The sequence below is a fragment of the Trichomycterus rosablanca genome, chromosome 13 (assembly GCF_030014385.1).
Source record: "Trichomycterus rosablanca isolate fTriRos1 chromosome 13, fTriRos1.hap1, whole genome shotgun sequence".
NCBI classification, from domain to species: Eukaryota; Metazoa; Chordata; class Actinopteri; order Siluriformes; family Trichomycteridae; genus Trichomycterus; species Trichomycterus rosablanca.
Window position 1 is genome coordinate 10,886,752 of NC_086000.1, and position 24,870 is coordinate 10,911,621.

General features: G+C 39.3%; 1 protein-coding gene across 1 annotated transcript; it reads right to left on the reverse strand.

Annotated features, from left to right (window-relative positions):
• Window positions 1-10,242: 10,242 nt before the first annotated feature.
• On the reverse strand, window positions 10,243-23,837 carry pkdccb (protein kinase domain containing, cytoplasmic b). The gene is made up of 7 exons (XM_063007674.1): window positions 23,268-23,837; window positions 20,517-20,633; window positions 17,942-18,213; window positions 16,653-16,732; window positions 16,439-16,546; window positions 12,651-12,827; window positions 10,243-10,915 (listed from the first exon to the last, which is right to left on the reverse strand). Exons 1-7 carry the CDS (start codon window positions 23,835-23,837, stop codon window positions 10,812-10,814), a joined length of 1,428 nt encoding a protein of 475 aa, XP_062863744.1. The 3' UTR covers window positions 10,243-10,811.
• Window positions 23,838-24,870: the final 1,033 nt, after the last annotated feature.

Consider the following 24,870-nt stretch of genomic DNA (forward strand, 5'->3'; position numbering starts at 1 on the left):
CCATGCAGAAGGAGGCCTGGCGTTGTCTTGCTGAAATAACAAAAAGACGACACCTTGATGGCAGCATTTGTCTCTCTAAAATCTCAAAATACACTTTCACGTAAATGGTATTTGGACACATTTCAACTTACCCATGCCATGGGCACTGATGCACCCCCATACAATGACAGATGTTGGCTTTTGCACCATTCACTTAACAGTCTGAATAATCCTTTTTGTGTTTGGCACACAAGGTCCACTTCATCATGAAAGCACACTAAAACATGGACTCATCTGACCACAGCACGTTTCCACTCTGTGGACTGTCAGCTCATCTGAAATGGGCTCGGGTCAAGAGAACTCAGCAGCATTTCTGTACAAAATTGAAGTAATAGAGTTTTAGGTTGCATTTTTTTTTCATGCAGCAGTGGACTTTAAGTGACAACGGTATTCCGAAGTAAAACTCCAGAGCCCATGTGGCTAAACTTATAATGTTAGCATGACAATTTCTCATCCAGTGCTATCTGAAAGCTCAAATGTTTACATTCATCAGTGTTTTCTTGGCTTGCCCTACATGGACTGAGATATTTCCAGATTCCCTGAATCTTTTTACAATACTATGTGTAGTAGAAGGCAAAACACCTAAATTATTTGCAATATTCTCTTGAGAAATGTCCTTTCTGAACTAATTGACAACTCTTTCATAAAGTTTGCCACAAAGTGGTGAGCCACAACCCATCGTTGCTTGCATTGACGAATTTAGACCTTCTCTTATACCCAATCAAGAGTCCCTTACCTCACCCATTTACCTGCTTATTCTAAAATGCTTCAAAACTTAATTTACTTATTTAAAGTTTTCACTTCTGTCCAGACTTTGAGTGTGTTGAAGGCATCAAATTAATTTAAGTGTTTACATTTACAAACTACAGTTAATTATTGAAAACACTTGAAATCTTTTCCTACTTTTCTTTTCCTCAGTTAAATGAAGATTTAAGAGAATTACCACATCACATATACTTGTTATAAATAAATGTACACATCTCAATTGTTCTGAAAATAGTATCTGTAAAATTGCAGCTATAAGAAGAAAACTTAACCAAATACGCTAACAAAGAAATAGTGTTGCTCAAAAGATCCACTGCAGTTTTGCCTACTTCACTTTGCTTATGTTATCAAAAAGCCTATAGTCCCTTAGGCCTAAAGCACATCTGGTAACAATTATTTTGATACACATGAATCTGCACCTGGATTTCATTTAATAGCTCTCTAGTTACTTTTATTGATTTTTCAGTATATGCTAATTATAGATTTACTTGTCGTTTAGCCATGATTTTTTATTTTGCTGTGTACTATAAATGCCATGTTTCAGCTGGATCACATTGCAGAAGTGTTTAATCTTTAGCCTTGATTAGCTCTGTGGTGGTTTTGGTGTGTTTCCTGCTCATTTCACTGGGAGATAAACACTTTAAACTGTTATTAAAACAGATGTCTAGGCAGCCTGTTTGTCAAATCTTGGTAGCCAATGTTGGTCTTTTGGCTCTGAGAATGATTACAGTCCTGGGTAATCAGTTCAGCCTTGTAAGAGGTCTGAGGTTGGCAAAGTGATTGTCAGGCCTTTTTTTTAGTACTGTGAGCTTTCAGGCTCAGCAGGGACACCACCAACTCTCTGGGACCCCTACCTTCACAACTCTCTTTGATCCCCGGTCCCTGTTTGCAGTGAAGCTTACAGAGGGCATGCTTTCTTCAAACGTAACCTCATTTCAACCTCTGTGCAGTAACCAAGCTCCAATAAGACCAGGCAGGGTTGTTTTCTCTAAAAAGAAAAAAAAAAAGCACAAATTATTATGACTACTCCTAAGAGTTGTTTTTTGCCTAAACAAAAGTCTGGTGCTCATTTGGAAAAAAAAATTATCCTGACTTTAAACTACTGGGTTGGTGGGCTTAATGTTGGCAACAATGCCACCTGAAGAAGCCAATTTTAATTCCAAACTGGATCTACCACAATAAATCATAGTGTACACAGCGGTCAGGGCATGTAAATTCAGATTTAATTGGTATTCTTAAAGGGAATTGCCAGCCCTGGTCTAATGATCTAGAGTAATTACCTCTTAATGGTGCCAGATTTAACAGCCCCTTCAATGATTCCTTAACTGTTTTATGGCCATTGAAGCAATTTGCTAATTACATTACTCACTTTAAATTTAGTGTCTGTCAAATGTGAGTGTTGACTGTGGCCCCTGCACAGTTTGCATTTGCCTGTATATCGCAAATCACATTAATCTGAAAAAAAAAACATTGTGCAATATATATACACACCGATCAGCCATAACATTAAAACCAACACAGTGTTTCTACACTCACTGTCCATTTTATCAGCTCCACTTATCATATAGAAGCACTTTGTAGTTCTACAGTTACTGACTGTAGTCCATCTGTTTCTCTGCATATTTTGTTAGCGCCCTTTCATGCTGTTCTTCAATGGTCAGGACCCCCACAGGACCACTACAGAGCAGGTATTATTTAGGTGGTGGATCATTCTCAGCACTGCAGTGACACTGACCTGGTTAGTGTGTGTCGTGCTGGTATGAATGAATAAAACAGCAGCGCTGATGGAGTTTTTAAACACCTCACTGTCACTGCTGGACTGAGAATAGTCCACCAACCAAAAACATCCAGCCAACAGTGCCCCGTAGGCAGTGTCCTGTGACCACTGAAGAAGGTCTAGAAGATGACCAACTCAAACAGCAGCAATAGATGAGCGATCGTCTCTGACTTTACATCTACAAGGTGGACCAAATAAGCAGGAGTGTCTAATAGAGTAGACAGTGAGTGGACATGGTATTTAAAAACTCTAGCAGCGCTGCTGTGTTTGATCCACTCATACCAGCACAACACACACTAACACACCACCACCATGTCAGTGCCACTGCAGTGCTGAGAATGATCCACCACCTAAATAATACCTGCTCAGTGGTGGCAGTTGGATGCTATGGTGCAAACACTTCTTTGTGATTATGTACTCTAATTTCAGAATAATAATGCTACATTATATATCGCTAAATTAAACAAGAAAGGCTTGAACACCACCAGAATAAAATGAATTGCCTTTGATTATCTCCAGATCTCAATATTGTCCTTTAATGTGAAATTCTGGAGCATAGACAGCAAAGTAGATCACATTTTCACCCTTAAAAACTAAGATTTTCTTCCATTCAGGACATTCTAAATTGGTTTAAGTTTTTCAGGGTCAACTGATGGCACAACTCTTTCCAATAATTTGTCAACCCTTTATACAATGATCAGCCATAGCATTAAAACCACCTCCTTGTTTCTACACTCACTGTTCATTTTATCAGCTCCACTTACCATATAGAAGCACTTTGTAGTTCTACAATTACTGACTGTAGTCCATATGTTTCTCTGCATACATTGTCAGCCCCCTTTCACCCTGTTCTTCAATGGTCAGGACCCCACAGGACCACCACAGAGTAGGTATTATTTAGGTGGCCTGCAGTGACAATGACATGGTGGTGGTGTGTTAGTGTGTGTTGTGCTGGTATGAGTGTTTTTAAATGCTGTGTTCACTCACTGTCCACTCTATTAGACACTCCTACCTAGTTGGTCCACCTTGTAGATGTAAAGTCAGAGACGATCGCTCATCTATTGCTGCTGTTTAAGTCGGTCATCTTCTAGACCTTCATCAGTGGTCACAGGACGCTGCCAATGGGGCGCTGTTGGCTGGATATTTTTGGTTGGTGGACTATTCTCAGTCCAGCAGTGACAGTGAGGTGTTTAAAAACTTCATCAGCGCTGCTGTCACTTATCCACTCATACCGGCAAACCCACACTAACACACCACCACCATGTCAGTGTCACTGCAGTGCTGAGAATCATCCACCACCTAAATAATACCTGCTCTGTAGTGGTCCTGGGAGAGTCCTGACCATTGAAGAACAGGGTGAAAGCAGGCTAAAAAGGTATGTAGAGAAATATATGGACTACAGTTAATAATTGTAGAACTTTAAAGTGCTTCTATATGGTAAGTGGAGCTGATAAAATAAACAGTGAGTGTAGAAACAAGGAGGTGGTTTTAATGTTATGGCTGATCAGTGTGTATGCATTCCTAGACATAGAGTTTGGGAAATAAAATATTTACATGCTGGAGGAAAATAAAACCTTCAATATATTCTGTCATCACACATTAATCCAGACTACTGATCTAAAGGTCAAAATATTGAGCTTGCAAAGTCCAACCCTAAACAGTCATGAGGTTAACAGACCTCCAAAAACCAAACGGCTTGGAGATGTTTGGATTCTTCAGTAACCACTGCCACAGTACCAAATTTTAACTCCCTCAGCCCTTCCCCCATCCAGTCATCTCCAATCCCAAACCCTGCCCATCCAAGCCCTTGGGCTGCAAATCCCAAGCAGACGGAAGATGATTTACAGAAGCTGTTTGTCAGGCCGTGGCGGCAAAATGAAGTCCTAGTGAACCTGCTGTGATGAATGAGCCAGAGTTGTTTGAAGAGAAGTGGGGGTTACCTTCAAACGCAAAAAGCTGATCCGAGAGTAAACTCTGATGTGGTGAGTAAATCCTCAGGAAGCCAAGGCACATTAATCCTTGAGTTTAGCATGAATGAGGCCAATATCTGCTGGAGGCATACATCATAAATGCAGCTGCCAGTACACGCAACTGGCTAAAGTTAAAATACATGTGTATCAGCAGAGAAATCTTGTGTTTGCCAGTAAAACATCTCTTTAACAACAGATGGTGATTAGCTAAAGTGTTTCAAGCAATAGTGATACAGAGAAGTCCACTGTTACCCTGTAAGGAACTTCTACAAGTACATTGCTTTTGGGGGCCCAACTGCAGCTAAAAACAACAGTGTCCAGGGGGCACTAATGCCTCTTGACGTGTTCCCAAACTGACAGCGCTGGTTTGTTTTTGCCTCCATATCATTTCCAGATGTAGATGCAAACAGCTCAAGTAAAATTGGAAACTAAAAAAACAGAACGAATGGTAGAACGTGGTGTGCAAAAACAATCCACTTCACCACCACATCAGTGCCTAGCTGTAGGTTTATCCCGGAGACACAGAGGCTTACTGTGACCCACAAGAAGGTTGAGAAGAAAGGAACCTTTTTCTACATTTTTTTTACTTTTAAAGTAACACAAAAAATCTGTATATGGATTAATGGACATTCAAAGTAATTGTGATTCTAAGAACATTTACATAGAACATTTTCTGGGAAAAATGAGCAGTATGCTGGGAGTAATTAAGAGAACAAGTTGGCTCTATGTTCTCATAATATGCGTTTGAGATCATACTTCATAATGAACAACACTGGGTTGTTAAAGGAGGAGGGGAAAGTAGTGGGGGGTTAAATTACTAACAGCAGCAGAACAATCTAATATGGGGGTACTTATTTCACTCCCTTATGTAGTGGAGTGCTTTTACAAAGCTTATGAGCAAAAGCCTACAGCCACAGGCAGAAGGTTATGGAGTTTTCTTGATATATAAGAACCATAAGTTACTTAAAATGATCAGACTGTCATATACAAACACATTTCAAAATAGTATGTAAACATCTAGTCTAACAACGTCTCCAAAAGTCTAACGTTCCAATTAATGAGATAGTATTGGATGTGTGAATTGTAGCTGCATTCTCTACTAAAAGTAATTGTTGACGCTCTTTCTGGGACTTGACATTCTGCAATCTTTACAAGCGTAAATGCACAAGAACTAAACATCTTGAACTTGCTAAATGTGGAGACTAACAGACAAACACTCAACACTATTATTGGACAAACAGCGCAAACAGTAGCTCTAAAAAGCATTTAAGGATCATTTCTGTATTACGTGGATAGATCAGATAAAAGTCTCAATTTGGTTCAAATCCACAATGCACCATGTTAAGGAATAGGCAATGCATTCTAAAATCAGAACCTCATGATTGCTGTAAAGCATGGTGAAGGGAGTTTGGTGGTTTACAGCTATTTTGCTGCCTTAAGACTTAAACACCCTATAATCAGAAAAGTAGAATGATGCAACAAAACACAACAATAAATCAACAATATAATTTGTGTAAACAGAAGAAAACTTGATGCGATTTGGAATAGCAAAATTTTCAAAGGGATAAGTAATCCTCTTAACCACCATATAAGTCCTGACCAAGGGATATAGAAAAAAAAATACTGCTAATGTGCAAAAAGAGAGGTCGAAAATGACGCCACAGAAATTTAAATGACTGATATCTAGCTAATAGCTAGCAAAAGCACTTGGTTAAGTTGCTGCTAAAGGTGCCACATGTCTTTAGTTAGTGTGTGGGTAAAAAACAAAAACTAACCAAAAATAGTTTAATGATAGTTTTTCTTTACTGTTGGTGAAGGTTAAGTAATGCAAAAAAGTTAATTTTAAAGTGTTTATGATTTTTGCAAGTTTATTCAACAAATAATTAAATTGTTAGCACTTGCTATGAATACTAAATGTTTAGATGTAAATGTTTAAGAATGTACTACTATTTAATAGATAAATAGTTGAACACCAGGAAGACTAAAAACTTTCCTTACTTTGAGTCCAAGTACAGTCTGAACCTTAAGCCTGCAGGGGCACTAATGCCCCTCGACACATTCCCAAGCCAGCAGCACTGACTTGATTTTTGCCAACATATCATTTCCAGATGTAGATCTTAAAGTGAAAAAAAAAAATCATGGAAATGACTCAAGTGAAACTGGAAACTAGAGAAACAGATTGGACGGTAGGGGGTGGGGTACAATAACAATCTCCTTCACCGTCAAATCAGTGCCCGGTCGTAGGTTTAACCCAGAGAAACAGAGGCCCACTGTAGAGAAGAAAAGAAAGCTTTCTGCAGATCCTTATTCTGAAAATAACCTTCTCCATTTATGGAAAATTGAAGAGATTGTACATAGTAGGCCAGCAATTTAAGAGACATTTTGCATTTGCACTATTTTATTCAGAGCAATAACGTATAAAGAAATAAACCAAAAGATTTTTTTGGGCTGTTTTTAAACAAAACATATAAAATTAGTGCAGTGCCAATGGTGTCATTAGTTTTCTGACTATACATATTATACAGTACACACCTATAGATGTAGATACATTTTAGTCACGTTGGCAGGTTGACCAGCTATCTGCTAAAATAAATAACTGTCACCTTTAAAAGCGAGTGGGATTTTAGTCTTAGTTTAAATTACATTAACATTTAAATACAATACAAACAGAATTTGAGCAACTGAGAGTTTAGGGGCTCAACAGTGGTGTCTCAGCAGAGGTAGGGCTTGAACCAGCAATCTTCTGATGACTAGTCCAGTACCTTAACTGCTGACCTACCAATGCCCTTGTTTTTGGGTTTGAATGGTAATATTTACTTATATTACATCATGAGCATTGTTTAAAAAAGTTGAACATTGATTTAGAAGCATTTAATAAGGGTAGCTATAGCCTAGCGGTTAGGGTACTGGACTAGTAATCAAAAGGTCGCTGGTTCAAGCCCCACCACTGCCAGGTTGCAAACTGTTGGGTCCTTGAGCAAGGGCCTTAACCCTCAATTGTTGAGACAATATAGTGTCACAGTACTGTAAGTTGCTTTGGAGAAAAATGTTCACTAAATGCAGAGAATATAAATTAGAATCGTTTCTCTTTTATGAAACAAATGGCTTTTCTTTTGTCTAAAACAAAGTCACTTAAGCATTCACTCATGGCATACTATTTATTATTTTGCAATGATTTGCAATTTTATCTGGGCTGTGGGGTGTGGTAGTTTGATATGCTTGGTGGAAACTCTTGGTTACCATGTACATGCTAATGATTAAGCTGAGATAAACACAGTTAAAATGAGAATTTAGCTTACATACTGTAAATGCCGAATACTTTTTAAGACCCTGAGAATTGTATTCTTTAATTAGATATTTAGGTGAACCAAAAGAACTAAGGTCATAATGTCATTTAAACTGCCTAAGTGCTGATAAGAGTTTTTTTGCTTTCGCTGTACAACAGATGGGCAAACCCTGCCCTCAGGTCAGTTTCATTACTGCTGATTCAAGCAAGCCATTCCTGTTTTCAACGTCTTAGATCATTTAGGATAATTTCATGAGATCTTATCTGATTGCAAACCCCAGGATAAAACAGGGGACAAGGGGGAGCCACAGTGAGCTCCTTACTAGTCCTGACCACTGTGGAGCAACCCTGCTTATCTGTGCATATCTAAAATACCACTCTTGAATGGAGCGCCAGATGGCTCGGCTATTCGTGTGCTAACGGCAGATTTACTTTAATTGTTCTTAATGCAACTTTTGTTTTTTAGGTCTCTCCATGAGAAAAGGCCCCCAAACCAGAAGCATTTACATGTAATAATTAAACCATAATGACCCTGCAAGTGATTAATTAGTATGCACTGCAAAGGTTTTGTGTAAACTTTGCAGGGCACAGTATGTCAGAGAGCTCTCTATTGAAAAAGCTTACGATTAGAGGAGAGGAATAGAACACACACACAGTATGAGACTATTCGATTACTCATTTACATAAAAAGCATTAAAAAGGATTCATTTAACCTACTAAAATAGTATAATTAAGAAGAATATTTTAAGATCTCCATTTCTTTTGTATATGTATTTAATATTTTAGTAAGTATTAGCAAAACCCTGGGCACAAAAAGCCTTATAAAATACACCAATCAGCCATAACATTAAAACCATCTCCTTGTCCATTTTATCAGCTCCACTTACCATATAGAAGCACTTTAAAGTTCTACAGTTACTGACTGTAGTCAATCTGTTTCTCTGCATGCTTTGTTAGCCCCCTTTCATGCTGTTCTTCAATGGTCAGGACTCTCCCAGGACCACCACAGAGCAGGTATTATTTGGGTGGTGGATCATTCTCAGCACTGCAGTGACACTGACATGGTGGTGGTGTGTTAGTGTGTGTTGTGCTGGTATGAGTGGATCAGACACAGCAATACTGATGGAGTTTTTAAACACCTCACTGTCCTTGCTGGACTGAGAATAGTTCACCAACCAAAAATATATCCAGCCAACAGCGCCCCATAGGCAGCTGAAGGTCTAGAATATGACAACTCAAACGGCAGCAACAGATGAGCGATCGTCTCTGACTTTACATCTACAAGGTGGACCAACTAGGTAGGAGTGTCTAATAGCCCTTTTCCACCGACGCGGCACGGAGCCCGTTCCGGTTCCCGAACTTGATTTTGAACCGGTTCCGTGTGTTTCCACCGGAAAAAAGAGGTTCCAGACAGCGAACTAGCGGGCCAATCTGGCACCACAGAATACTTGGTTTTTCAGCCCGAATCGTGACGTCCGTCAGTGGGCGTGTCATGTTGTACAGCATAGCGCGTTAGCAACAATGCCGTCCGCTGGAGTCTCATATGGAGCTTAATGCTGCATTTTAATCTTTTAAACTTCACCTGATTACATTTTGAACCAGTTTGCCGCTTATATTTTCAAAGCGCCTTTAAAAAGGTGAATTGTGTGATATTACGAGATAAAAGTGACCCGGACAGAACGAAACACTTAACGTGAAAAATAAAGCATGAAGCTTTTTCAACTCCCCGAGCTGCAGCAACACCACACGTGAAGTAAATCCAACTAAACACAGATACATGTGGTATTTTAGAGTAGATTTGATGTTTATTTCACACAGATTAATGTTCATGTTGTGGAACTTTAATGATGTTTCACCACTCGAGTCTATTTGCGCCCGAGAGTCGCGGTGAAAGCGAAGCGCAAAACTCCTCTTACGTCAATAAACTAAAGAAAACAACAACTGAGACAAACACGTCACGTCTTCTTATCACCGATAGTTAGATCGCTGCTTTTTACATAAAAACAAACATCTGTAACAGCAGCACAAATGCTCGCACATAATCCACACACTTTGCCATGTTATTACTTCTCTTAACTTTCGTTAAGTAATGCCCACCGATGATGACGCTGCTTGGTTCTCAAAAACTGGTGGAAACGTGCGTCGGTTCTCTGCATGTGTTTGCATGTGCTTGAAAAAAACCCATGTGGAAAGGGAAGGGGGGATTTGAAACATTACAGTCAGTTAAGTAACGATAATGCTCAAATCTGGGGCTCAGGAGCTTCACCACCATGCTGCTCAATTAATAATGATAACAATAATACAAGTAAAATAAAACCCTGATTTTCATTTTCTCAGATTTAATTTTGAAAACAAGCTACAAAACAAAATCCTTTATTTTGTGCATTACAAAAACATCCTGCACAAAACAAACAAATTGCAACAAACAATATTAAAAATAACTCTTTCTCTGAAAGAACAAATGCATCACATCCATTGGATGAAACTGTCAGCTATTATGAAATAAACTGGATAAAAGATGTCATGTGTGGGATTTTAAATCACTTTGCAGTTAGAGGACTGGAGCTCAGTTCCTGCACAGCTGCAGTCGTAGTTCCCTTTGGCCTTTTGGAACACTGCGTTCAGTGCATGCCAGCACACAGCGCAACACCACACAACTGCTGGCTCCATTAACATCAAAGTAAGTGTGTGTAAGAGCTTGTATAGAATAGGCTCAATATCCTTTCATTGGACTGTGCCATACAAACACACCAGCAAAGAGGGAAAACAGAGAGCTGGGTGTATTTTTCGTGTAGGGGGAGGTAATTATACCTGAAGGGAAATCCTTTTTAAACGCCTCTTGGCAGCGTGCAGTGTTGGCAGGCAGATCAAACGGCCTTCTGAGCACGATGCCTATAAATACATCACATTCATTCATTTAGACTCGCTCTCTCCTCCAGCATTTCTCGTCTCGTCCCGTCTCGTTCTTTTCTCCTCAAAGCGGAGCTGCTGAGGTTTTGGCCCTCCTCACATATACTGTGGAACTCACATCTGGAACGAGATGACTGAAACCACTTCTAAACGAGGCGAGAAGACGACCTGTAGACAAGCAAGAACAAACTCAATTAATACGTGTTGAGGTGATTTATTATTATGAGCAGTGAGAGCATACCAGTGTAACGTCTGTGAAGATCATTGGGGGATGATGTAGACAAAGTGGATGTTTCGCATGACACTCCCTAAATGATTTCTAAACACGAGATCTTAAAGTTTTTTGCTGTGTGTGTGTGTGGCCGGGGGTTCACAAGCTAATACTAACACATCTATGGAAAATTGGAAAGAGATTTCAGTACTTGAGTCTGGATTTGCAGATTATAATGTCATCTATTTAAAAGTTGCCAAATCTGTCAACATTTGCCACAATAAAAGCTTCAATATAGTTTAATATAGTTAACATTTGTACATTCACATTTGTGGAATTTAGCGGACACTTTTATCCAAAGCGATTTACAGTCTTGACTGAATACTGTAAATGAGCAATTGAGGGTTAAGGGCCTTGCTCAAGGGTCCAACAGAGGCAATCCGGCAGCAGTGGTGCTTGAACGAGAGACCTTCTGATTACTAGTCCAGTACCTTAACTGTAAACAGTCTATGTTAGTAACTTGCAAGCTTGATGACCTTGTCTAAAGCTTCCCTACTGATATGAAAAACCCAATGTGATTCATTTAATCACTCTGTTTTGAATGGAATCATGGGCTGTGATCATAAGTTTAACCAAAAAACAACCCTACAAAATTATAAGCAGCCATACAGGATGATACATCTCTATAAAATGTATGTTTTTACATTCAGCAGGGGGCGGCACGGTGGCTAAGTGGGTAGCACTGTCGCCTTACAGCAAGAAGGTCCTGGGTTTGATCCCCAGGCGGGGCGGTCCTGGTCCTTTCTGTGTGGAGTTTGCATGTTTTCCCCTTGTCTGCGTGGGTTTACTCCGGGTGCTCCGGTTTTCGTCCACAGTCCAAAGACATGCAAGTGAGGTGAATTGGAGATACTAAATTGTCCATGACTGTGTTCAGTATAACCCTGTGTAAATTGATGAATCTTGTGTAATGAGTAATTACCGTTCCTGTCATGAAGGTAACCAAAGTGTAAAACATGACGTTAAAATCCTAACAAACATTCAGCAGAACTTTAAAACAAGGCATTAGTGAATTATAGCGGATCAAAATGTTTTAGAGAACTCCAACAGTTTAGAACTGGTAGTCACTCCCTACAGTTTTCCCTCCAAAACCACACCCCAAACACACATGCATTAAAAGATGTAAATGATGCAGCCCGCAGATGTTGATGGCTAATTTCGCTGTAATTGTACCTGTGCAATTTATAGTGACAATAAAGTTCTACTACTACTACTACTACTACTTATCTAAACATTTGTGTATTGTAAACTGCCCAAAGCTTGAGGAGAATAAGACTTTTCTGATCAAAAAATAGTACCCAATGTGAGACAGAATGGATTTATAACCACATAATTATTTTTTGAAGCATTGGAACAGTGGTAACCTAGTGGGTAGAGCTTTGAGTTATTAACTGAAAGGTTGAGAGATTGAATCCCAGCTCTGCCATGCAGCCACTGTTGGGCTCTTAAGCAAGGCCCTTAACCCTCTCTGCTCCAGGGGTGCCGTACAATGGCTGACCCTGTGCTCTGACCCCAGCTCCCAAACAAGCTGAGATATGTTATTCTAAAATATTTGGTAAATCAGTCATAAATCATGCAATTACCTCCACTATGTGTAATAACAGTGTAAATGTTTACTATAAGTTAAGTGCTAACCTGTCCATGTTCTTTGCTCAGTGATGGAGAAGCTGGTGCATTGTGGGTGAGCGTTACAGATGAAAGCAGCCTCGGCAGCATTGTGCACAGAAAGCACACAGCCTCCCTGGTTGTAGGACAGCCAGCATTTGTATTCCACATTTCCAGCTGTAGCCATTGTTTTCAGTACAGCATAATCTGTGTAGCGAAGAAACAAAGACATGTCAGATTTGAAACTGGTTAACTAGTTAGATCTGCTCTGGATACGATCACATTCCTTGCACATGAAGCACACGGATGCCTTCTGCTTTTGCGCTCTCAGCAGAGGTGTCAAAGTGTTGCATTACTTACTGGCATGCCTTACACTTCATATGAGAAGAGGTTGAAATGACACCAAGTGTACGTGTGACTGATCTAAGCACGGTACAAATATATATGCAACCCCATCAGACTGTTCGACATTACTGAAGTGATGAAAATGATTTATACACTGTCAAAATATTTCGCATGAGGTGTTGGAAACTTGTTCAAACATAAGATTCTGAAGGTTCTGGCAACGTCTGGCCACCTTTTCTGCTATACTGCTGTTGAACTCCAGCCATGTGGATGATTTATAGGTGTCAAAGCTCAGGTTTTCCACAGAGAGAGAGAGAGAGAGAAGTAAAACCACAAAGTCCTGCAGGGGACATCACTATTTCACCAGGGCTTGAAGAAAGATTAAGTTACACTGTTTCTTTTTATGTCTGTCTACACATCTGTTTGAAGGTGGTGTTCGAGTTATGCTTTTGACATTAAAATGAGCACAAATCATCCTCAGTAGACTTCGTGTGTGAAAACATCTTCACAAAAATGCAGATAGAATGAGCGAGATTCTTTTTTTAAGATACTCTTTAATTTCAGTGAGGCCGAATACATGCAGTTGTGAAAGCAAAAACTTTTCACAGAACATGTACACTGATCAGCTAAAACATTAAAACCACCTCCTTGTTTCTACACTCACTGTCCATTTTATCAGCTCCAATGACCATATAGAAGCACTTTGTAGTTCTACAATTACTGACTGTAGTCCATCTGTTTCTGTACATACTTTTTTAACTGCTTTCACCCGGTTCTTCAATGGTCAGGACCACCACAGGACCACCACAGAGCAGGTATTATTTTTAGGTGGTGGATCATTCTCAGCACTGCAGTGACACTGACATGGTGGTGGTGTGTTAGTGTGGGTTGTGCTGGTATGAGTGAATCAGACACAGCAGCGCTGCTGGAGTTTTTAAATACTGTGTCCATTCACTGTCCACTCTATTAGACACTCCTACCTAGTTGGTCCACCTTGTAGATGTAAAGTCAGAGACGATCGCTCATCTATTGCTGCTTTTTGAGTTGGTCATCTTCTAGAACTTCATCAGCGGTCACAGGACGCTGCCCGCGGGGGGCTGTTGGCTGCATATATTTTTGGTTGGTGGACTATTCTCAGTCCAGCAGTGACAGTGAGGCGCTGCTGTGTCTTATTCACTTATACCAGCACAACACACACTAGCACACCACCACCATGTCAGTGTCACTGCAGTGCTGAGAATGATCCACCACCCAAATAATACCTACTCTGTAGTGGTCCTGTGGGGGTCCTGACCATTGAAGAACAGCATAAAAGGGGGCTAACAAAGCATGCAGAGAAACAGTCAGTAATTGTAGAACTACAAAGTGCTCCTATATGGTAAGTGGAGCTGAAAAAATGGACAGTGAGTGTAGAAACAAGAAGGTGGTTTTAATGTTATGATGTATCGGTGTATATTTGTAATGATTACAACATCTCTGAAGGCATTGCCTTTTTTGAGCTGTTTGTAATTTTAATAATACATATTTACATTTACATTTCTTGATCTGGCAAACACTAGCCTCTTATACTCTTATAAGTCCACGTATTAGCAATCGAACACTTAGACTGTGTTCGAAATCGCATACTTCCATACTGAATAGTACACGAAAGCAGTACATGAGAGCAGGTAGTGTGTACAAATATGCAGTATTCATCAAACAGTACGTGAAAAGTACCCACTTCATGGGCAGCCATTTTTGAGTATGCAAGCAATGCATACTTGCTGTCCTATAATCTATTCCATAATTTAACTGAACCTGCAAAGGCGGTCGTAGCGAAAAAGAAAGATGGCAGAAAGCAAGAGCAAGAGTAAGACAAACATTAAAAATGTTATGATTGCGTACAACCCTGAATAACGTATGAGCAGCTTTGTGGAGAATGACAGAATTAAATTTGTCTGATTTTAAAATTGTTATAACTGTGGCGATGAGACGTCATGCATCACGTGACGTTGGTAAGATGGCGGACGTAGTACATACGAGGTTGTGTGCATACTTGCGTACTGAAAGCGCTTACTGCTTTACCGACCGAACAGTGCACACTGCTTCGATTTTAGTACGTACTGTGTAAGTATGCAATTTCGGATGCAGCTTTAGAGTGAGGCTGCAAGACAGCACTCTATTTGGGACAGGGCCTCTGTATGTGCACCCATAAATCATGGCACGATGATACAGGTATTTGGGTTTGCAAGTGGCGTGGAGGAATTTCAGGAATTATCAGTGATTGTCAGTGATTAGCACCAGGAAAATGTATTGCCTTTACATATTTGGTCAATTAATGCTATAGTAATTGCTTCAACTTTGGTGATATCGCTAACTAAATAAAGTGAGGTTTCACACATAGCAAGGCTGAATAAGCACACACATACACACAAATTAAACTTCTGGCAAACAGTAGCTTCTTATACTACTAAAACCTACATCGGGTTAAGTAAGTCCACATATTAGCAATCGCACACTTATAGTAAGGCTGCAGAATAACACTTGTGACAGGGCCTCTCTATACACACCCATACATCACAGCACCATGTTTGCTACAGGTATTTGGGTTTGCAAGTTTGTTTGTTTGTTTATTAGGATTTTAATGTTATTTTTTTGCACTTTGGCTACAACCATGACAGGAATCACTCACCACACAAGGTTCATCAGTTCACAAGGTTATATCAAATTCTAGTATTCACAATTTAGTATCTCCAATTCACCTCACTTGCATGTCTTTGGACTGTGGGAGGAAACTGGAGTACCCGGAGGAAACCCACGTGGATATGGGGAGAACATGCAAACTCCACACAGAAAGGACCCGGACCGCCCCACCTGGGGATCGAACCCAGGACCCTCTTGCTGTGAGACGACAGTGCTACCCACTTAGCCACCATGCCACCCGGGTTTGCTAGTGGCGTGAAAGAATTTCAGGAATTATGAGAATGATGTCAGTGATTTGGACCAGGAACATTTATTGCCTCAGTTTGGTCAGTTAGTGATATAGTAATTGATTCAATGTTGGTGCTATTGTTAACTAAATACAGTGAGGTTTCACACATAGCAAGACACACACACACACACAAATGTTTTCATATTTCAGCTAAAATGTCAAGGGAGAAAAAACAGAATACCTTAATCCAAGGATTTTATAGTAACAACCTAGCCATTTATGTCTAATATTGCGTAAGCATTGTAAACAGGATTAAAGTACACACATGGTGAATGAGAGTATGATGCAAACAGAAAATTATATTGTTTTTTTCTGGAACAGTGTTAAATACACTCTCAATGTAAAGAATGGAAATACATTTTTCTAAAGAAAAAAAAAGTTTTTATGTCCCAGAAGATGTCGTCTAGCAAAAGTAAACATTGCATGAGCCAACAGGTTAAATGAACGGACAAAAACACTTTCACTGCACATGATGACAAAATAACATTTAATCCAACATTACCTTTAATAACAGCTGAAGGCGTGTTCTGTAGATACAGGCCAGATTTGTATAAATGCAAGACTTCTTCAAAGACCTGCAGTGTTTTGTTAACACCGTGTTTCAGCTCCCCTAGGGCAAACACCAGCATTAGTGATACAATAGGAGCAGATGAGCTTTCACCCATCGAGACATGTTGTGACGACTGTACGCACACAGTGAGAGAAAAGCGGCTCACCTGTTGTATTCATGATCTCATCCACGATGGGCTTTAGTGCTATCGGGGCCTGATGAGGCAGCAGATAGATGAAGAAATATCTGCAAGCAAAAGTACACTCTGTTCTGAAAAGTTCTGAAAGCCTCTATAGAAAAGAAGCCATGTTACAGAAAGTCTCTATTACAAGTACTAAGCACATAAAATCTGACAAGTTCAGGACATGATTTATTTTCTTCTTATATTAAATATGCAGAAAACTGTTGAGAACTAAACTATCACTGAGGCATTAAACTATTCAAAGTTTAATGTTAAATGCACAGATGTATGTGTGGTTGTGGCACATCTGTGGTTAATGCATTTAAAAACTGTTAGCGTGAACTAAACCAGCTGGTTTCTTTATAACCTAATATAATAATAATAATAAAGATAAGTGCTGCATTTAGACCATATTTTAAAATATTAGTTTCCCACCATAACACTATAGACAATGAACGTTTTATGCTGGAAAAAACCCTCTAGTTTGGCATATTTCTAAACATTATAATTAATAACTGTTTATAATTACTTATTTGCAACATAGATAATCTAGCAAAATCTGGTAATCTAGTCGATCTTCATGACAAAACTAGTGTTGGTTTTGCCTAGCTAGTGTCGGACCAGTTACCAAACCCTAGACCAGTCTGAAGGACCAGTGTGGGTTTGGAGAATGCCAGGAGAATGTTACCTGCCTGACTGCATTGTGCCAGCTGTGAGGTTTGGTGGAGGAGGTATAATGCTATGGGGTTGTTTTCAGGAGTTAGCCTAGGCCCCTTAGTTCCAATTGAGGGAAATCTTAATGCTTCAGTATACCAGGACATTTGCATGCTTCCAACTTTGTAGAAATGGTGTGGGGAAGGCCTTTATTGTTCCAGTATGACTGTGGCCCAGTGCACAATAAAAGTCCATAAAGGGATAGTTAGTTGAGTTTGGTGCTCAGAGCCCTGACCTACTGTAGGTATAATGTGTAGGTGTCCCAATACTTTTGTGCATATAGTGCAGGATTTTACTACGTTAAGATGTTCAGGATATCTTTTGGAAGTCTGACAGGAAGAGCATGATGTATAATAATTAATACTTTAATAAGCATCCTCAACAACATGCTTTACCTATAAAGCAACCAATACATTAAACACAGCGGATAATCAGAGCACAGTGGGTTGGCTGGAATTATCAGCTATAAAACTCCTTAACCATCCCTGTTGGACTCTTGTAAAGCCCGCTCCTCCTCACCATCTAGTAAAGATAATAAACATGGAATAGGCAGCACTAACCTGTAGGCATTGTAGAGGTTCCTCATCTCATTGAGGCCCTGGCACACTTCGCTGGCCAAGCACGGAAAGGTGAAGTTACGCAGAGGGAACTGTAGCAGGCAGTCCGAGTTCGTCTGACATTTAGACTCTGTGACTATGGCGTCATCCAGATCGGTCAGCTTGAGTTCGCCGGACACCATAACAAACTGACGAGGTTGGAAGTCCAGCAGGCCGACAGAGCCCAGAGGAGTAAGTGATAGATAGTGAAGTAGCCTGACTAGGCCAAGACAGACCTGCAACATGGAGAAAAAAAATTGGTTTTAATTTTTTTGGGGGCTTATGTAAAAAGCATACATTGATATTTTAAATCCTAGTATGACTATTGTTGGATTTTAAGATAAAAGGTAAAACAATTGTGAATGTTCTGAAACACCACAAAGATAAAAGCACTAAAATAGTAGGTACGTTGTACTTAAATAACGATTGAATTTATATAAATAAATGTTATACTTACAGTGTATCACAAAAGTGAGTACACCCCTCACATTTCTGCAAATATTTCATTATATCTTTTCATGGGACAACACTATAGACATGAAACTTGGATATAACTTAGAGTAGTCAGTGTACAGCTTGTATAGCAGTGTAGATTTACTGTCTTCTGAAAATAACTCAACACACAGCCATTAATGTCTAAATAGCTGGCAACATAAGTGAGTACACCCCACAGTGAACATGTCCAAATTGTGCCCAAATGTGTCGTTGTCCCTCCCTGGTGTCATGTGTCAAGGTCCCAGGTGTAACTGGGGAGCAGGGCTGTTAAATTTGGTGTTTTGGGTACAATTCTCTCATACTGGCCACTGGATATTCAACATGGCACCTCATGGCAAAGAACTCTCTGAGGATGTGAGAAATAGAATTGTTGCTCTCCACAAAGATGGCCTGGGCTATAAGAAGATTGCTAACACCCTGAAACTGAGCTACAGCATGGTGGCCAAGGTCATACAGCGGTTTTCCAGGACAGGTTCCACTCGGAACAGGCTTCGCCAGGGTCGACCAAAGAAGTTGAGTCCACGTGTTCGGCGTCATATCCAGATGTTGGATTAATGCTGCCAGCATTGCTGCAGAGGTTGAAGATGTGGGAGGTCAGCCTGTCAGTGCTCAGACCATACGTCGCACACTGCATCAACTCGGTCTGCATGGTCGTCATCCCAGAAAGAAGCTGACGCACAAGAAAGCCCGCAAACAGTTTGCTGAAGACAAGCAGTCCAAGAACATGGATTACTGGAATGCCCTGTGGTCTGACGAGACCAAGATAAACTTGTTTGGCTCAGATGGTGTCCAGCATGTGTGGCGGCGCCCTGGTGAGAAGTACCAAGACAACTATCTTGCCTACAGTCAAGCATGGTGGTGGTAGCATCATGGTCTTGGGCTGCATGAGTGTTGCTGGCACTGGGGAGCTGCGGTTCATTGAGGGAAACATGAATTCCAACATGTACTGTGACATTCTGAAACAGAGCATGATCCCCTCCCTTCGAAAACTGGGCCTCATGGCAGTTTTCCAACAGGATAACGACCCCAAACACAACCTCCAAGATGACAACTGCCTTGCTGAGGAATCTGAAGGTAAAGGTGATGGACTAAACCCAATTGAGCACCTGTGGCGCATCCTCAAGTGGAAGGTGGAGGAGTTCAAGGTGTTTAACATCCACCAGCTCCGTGATGTCATCATGGAGGAGTGGAAGAGGATTCCAGTCGCAACCTGTGCAGCTCTGGTGAATTCCATGCCCAGGAGGGTTAAGGCAGTGCTGGATAATAATGGTGGTCACACAAAATATTGACACTTTGGGCACAATTTGGACATGTTCACTGTGGGGTGTACTCACTTATGTTGCCAGCCATTTAGACATTAATGGCTGTGTGTTGAATTATTTTCAGAAGACAGTAAATCTACACTGCTATACAAGTTGTACACTGACTACTCTAAGTTATATCCAAGTTTTATTTCTATAGTGTTGTCCCATGAAAATATATAATAAAATATTTGCAGAAATGTGAGGGGTGTACTCACTTTTGTGATACACTGTATATTTAATCATCCATAGGGAAACTAGACAAGGAAAATTCAACAATACACAGTTTAGAAAAAATCCAGTCCTTGACACAGTGTTACAAAGTCTACCTTTGTTTATACAACATTTCACTAAGATATTCCTTAGAGCAATTCAGTACACTGCAAAAACATCCACAACCCATCAGTCACCCTGATCTGTGCACCTGCCTCTGTATCAAAGAGTTCTATAAAGCATTTCTTCGTTTCAAAGCCAAGCATCAGATCCTCCATCTGTATCGCAGATATCAGATACTGCTGGCTTATGCAGCTGGCCAAGAGATTTGAAACAGACATCTGCCCCTCGAGAGTATTTGATCACGGTCAGATGGTATGAAGATAGGGCTTTGGTTAAATCCAGTTAAGCTGGAGAATATTTATCCACCCACTGGTTTCAGGTATGCCCTGTGGGGGGCTGTGGGTGGGGAAACTCCAGATTAACACTCCACAGGAGGCGTAGGGGGTTGGTCAAGCTAAGGCTCTTACCCTAAAGCGCTCTTCCCAGGGGCTCTGCAGGAGCTGAATCATCTGCACTGGGGTCCCCTGCTCCAACACTGCTGTAATGCCACCCACCAGGGCACTGTCCTGGCACTGACCTTTCAGCTACAAGGGTCAAACAAGAGAGTCAGTTACAACCAAAGCATTAGACAAGACAATATTACTTGACATTTAACCTTTTAAGATTATTGCTTATTGATGTAAGAAAACCAACCAAAGAAATGTAGATCTTTATATTTCTGTTCATAATTAAAACAAGTACATGGATGAACAGCCAGTAACAGCAAAATATTAGTTCACCCAACTTAAATATGACTATTAAGTAATGAATACTTCAACTGTTGTATGGCAGAAAGTTTTTGACATGGCATTAAAGAAGGTCAAAAAGTAGCACCCAAATCAGATCGATAAAATCAGCCTGGCAGAAGTACTTGAAAGGAAGGACAACAAATAAAAAGAAATTTCATTTGGTGCCAAAATAATATAGATATACACTATAAACATACACATTTCCATACATTAAAAGGTTAAGCAAGTAAATATAAGTATTAAGTTTGTAATCTTATCTTTTTTAGAGAAATGAAGTAATGCTCACATGGGGGTTTAGAGATGCTATTTTTACAGTTATCTATTAGGCTAACTTTATCACAACATATATCCCATAATCACCCCATTTTGCTGTACTCTATTAAACAAAAAAACAACAACACATGCCCACTAGCCATTACAATTATATTGCAACAATAATTTAATGCTTTTCCATGGTCACAGTTTCTGTGAATAGCTGCTTTTGTCAGGTCTGAGTGCTAACATATTTACATTGTTACTCACCAGATTAATTAGTTCAGGTCTGAACACACACAGCCCAATTAATGCGAGTACAATGAATTCATTTACTGACTTCAAGCATTGATTACATTTCTCACCCACAACAGCAACGTATATTTAAGCTTTGCAAACAAGACAGCTAGTCCTATACTGATTACTCTGATTAACATTCCTTGTTACAGACACATCTTATAAACTGTTTAAAAATCAATACAGACTTTAACTAAGCTTAAAACCCTGCTTAACAAAATCATGACAGACCAGCGGCCGTTGCTGATGCCAGGATTTGTTGTGGCCTTACTGTTTAGTCAAACAATATACTGTACATCAACACTGTTTAAGTTAAAAAAGCAGGAATCAGATAGAATAGCAAAGAAGCTAATGGGTCATTATGGGTGTCTTAATAATGAGCATGGTTGAGGAAGTGATTTTGTGGGGAGGTTAATATAATGCTAATAAATAAATGTCTTATCTATTTTACTAATGCAGAACAATGTTTAGGGTATAAATTAAAAATGAAATGGACTGGGAATATTGAAACTATTATTTAGATATTAAAAATACAATAATTTAAATTTCATACTAGATCATATTTAAGGTTGGTGCTTTCTAGTTTTAAACATCTATGGAGTAACACCAACACTGGCTTTATATTTGTCATAAATTTTTGCTATTTTAATTTAACTACAGACTGCAATAACATTTAATATGTATTTAACATGATCCTAGAATATTCTGAACTACAGTGGGTTCCACTATTTTTAAATGTCAGTGGTGTTACACTATGCAACACCAGTGAGATCAACAAATGATTAATAACATATGAATTGTAATTAATAATAGTAGACAGTAAGATTATATTTTTTAATGTTTACATGTTAATACTTACTGTGTACTGAGGACATAAACAATCTGAGGTGTTTAACAGTATTCCTGTTTACTGTCACGGGTGTTACAAAGTGTCAGTGAGGTTACAGTTCAGTGTTAGACCACTTTAAAAACATTGCTTTATTTAACAATACTAATGGCATTTTATTCTTGTGTTAATTTTAAAGAAAACAAGTGATCAAATGACTTTAAATCTGTACTATTTTAAGTCCCCAAAACAATGAAAATGAACGAATAAATGAAAAGCTGTTAAATTATCAACTTATCCAATAACATATATAGACCTAATGCATTACACTGTTAGGTGTTCTTGTTAACTATTAACTGATGATTTCTAGATACTTACTATTTTTTTAAAGTATAATTCCATGTGTATACTTAGATTCTTTACCAATAACATATATACCCTAATGCATTACACTGTTGGGTGTTCTTGTTAACTATTAACTGATTATTTCTAGATACTTACTATTTTTTTTAAGTATAATTCCATGTGTATACTTAGATTCTTTACCAATAACATATATACCCTAATGCATTACACTGTTGGGTGTTCTTGTTAACTATTAACTGATGATTTCTAGATACTTACTATTTTTTTCAAGTATAATTTCATGTGTATACTTAGATTCTTTACCAATAACATATATACCCTAATGCATTACACTGTTGGGTGTTCTTGTTAACTATTAACTGATGATTTTTAGATACTTACTATTTTTTTCAAGTATAATTTCATGTGTATACTTAGATTCTTTACCAATAACATATATATATATATATACCTTATGCATTACACTGCTGGGTGTTCTTGATAACTATGAACTGATGATTTCTAGATACTTACTATTTTTTTTAAGTATAATTCCACGTGTATACTTAGATACTTAACCAATAACATATATAAACCTAATGCATTACACTGTTGGGTGTTCTTGTTAACTATTAACTAATGACCCCTAGATACTTACTAAACTTTTTAAGTGTAAGTACATGTATTAAGACCTGATCCATCAACCGTACCTTTACAATATTGGGGTGCTGGAGCCTCTGGAGTAAAATGATCTCCTTCCTCAGTTTAAATGACACAAGGTCTTGGCAGCCCTGCTGATCTCTGAAATCCTCCATGCATGATCTCATATCTGTGCCCTGATCGTTCACCGTTTTTAATGCCACTTCCATGCCATGAGATAAAAGCACTTTCAGCACGGTTTTAGTGTAACCAGCACCTAGAAAATCCACAACTGTCATTCCACTCAGTTCACTGCATCCAATATTAGATCCAAGAAGACCTGAATCCTCCAAAGTTATATTCCTCTCATGATCCAGTTCTGGATTATCAGCAGTAGATGTGTTTTCTGTTGCTGATAATGGATGTCCATGAGATGGATCGTAGAAAGCAGCGATTTCTTGCTGTCTGTCTTGAATCTGTTGCAGTAATGTAATGCGCTCTGGAGTTAAATCCGTGTTCACATCAGGATCAGCAAAACTTCCCCGCAGACTAAAGTGCCATTTCTTTAAAACTACTGTTAAACTAATTATAGTGCAAGCGAGACAGAAAACAGTGAGAAAGTGTTTAGTAGTGGAAGCCATGTTCCGCGATTAGTGAGCTCAGTATCTGATATTTAGTATGATTTAGTTGATTCTGCACGATCATGCTTCTAAGTGTCGAGCGCTCTGATTACTGAGTTACGCAGGAACCCGCGCTGTAGCTCTACTATAGGAAACGCCCACGAGGGCGTGGTTAGATTGATAATCCCGCCCACTGTCAAGAGCAGAGTTTTCCATGACCGTCCGTCCACTCCAAACGATGATATAACACACAACCAGTACTGGCTACTAACCAGGAAAAAGCACGAGGGTGGTAAAATAGTTATAATAACCGTCAGCAAACACCAGTAAAATTGTGCTTAAAAACAGGCAAAGCTAGTCACCACATCATACGTATGTAAACCGATGAGACATACAGTGGTGTTCAAAAAAATAGCAGTGATTTTAAAAAAGTGAATAAAGCTCAAAATCAATATAATAACTTTTTTTCCATAAATGCAAATGCACTGAAAATACTACACTTTCAATTCTAATTCAAAACATTAACAAAATTTAGCCAGTTTGTGTTACAGTAATCCCTCCTCGATCGCGGGGGTTGCGTTCCAGAACCCTCCGCGAAAGGTGAAAATCCGCGAAGTAAAAACATGTGTTTATATGGTTATTTTTATAACCCGAATGCATCGGCTTTAGCATTTAGCATCTTGTCATTAAAACCAATGGATTGAGGTAGCACAGCATGCTAACGTCAATATAACATCTCTCTTCATGTAACGATAACGGTTACATTTCCTGACAAGCCCGAACTTGCAAATAAAAACACTCAGTACAAGTTTATACAAGTTAAAAATCAGTAATATTTTCGTTTGTCCGTACCGTCAGCCATGTTTATTTTTCTGCGAGAGAGGAGCACCTGACCCGCAATGAATTCTGGGATTGTCTTGATCACTAAGGCAGCGTCGGATGCTCACTCGTTTTTGAGTGAAAATAACGTTGAAACGTTAAGGAGTGAGGATATTAAGGCATCTAGGATTTGGAAGAGCCTCCTAATCGGGAGCGCACACAGGATGACGTAAAA

Bases quoted from the DNA above. Each gene is read 5' to 3' on its own strand.
- pkdccb (XM_063007674.1), bottom strand. From the start codon at position 23,837: ATGGCTTCCACTACTAAACACTTTCTCACTGTTTTCTGTCTCGCTTGC. The intron at 16,733-17,941 runs GTTAGTGCTGCC...TTTTGCTTGCAG, and splicing joins AACCTCTACAATGCCTACAG to ATATTTCTTCATCTATCTGC. The intron at 16,547-16,652 runs GTGAGCCGCTTT...TGTTTGCCCTAG, and splicing joins TGAGATCATGAATACAACAG to GGGAGCTGAAACACGGTGTT.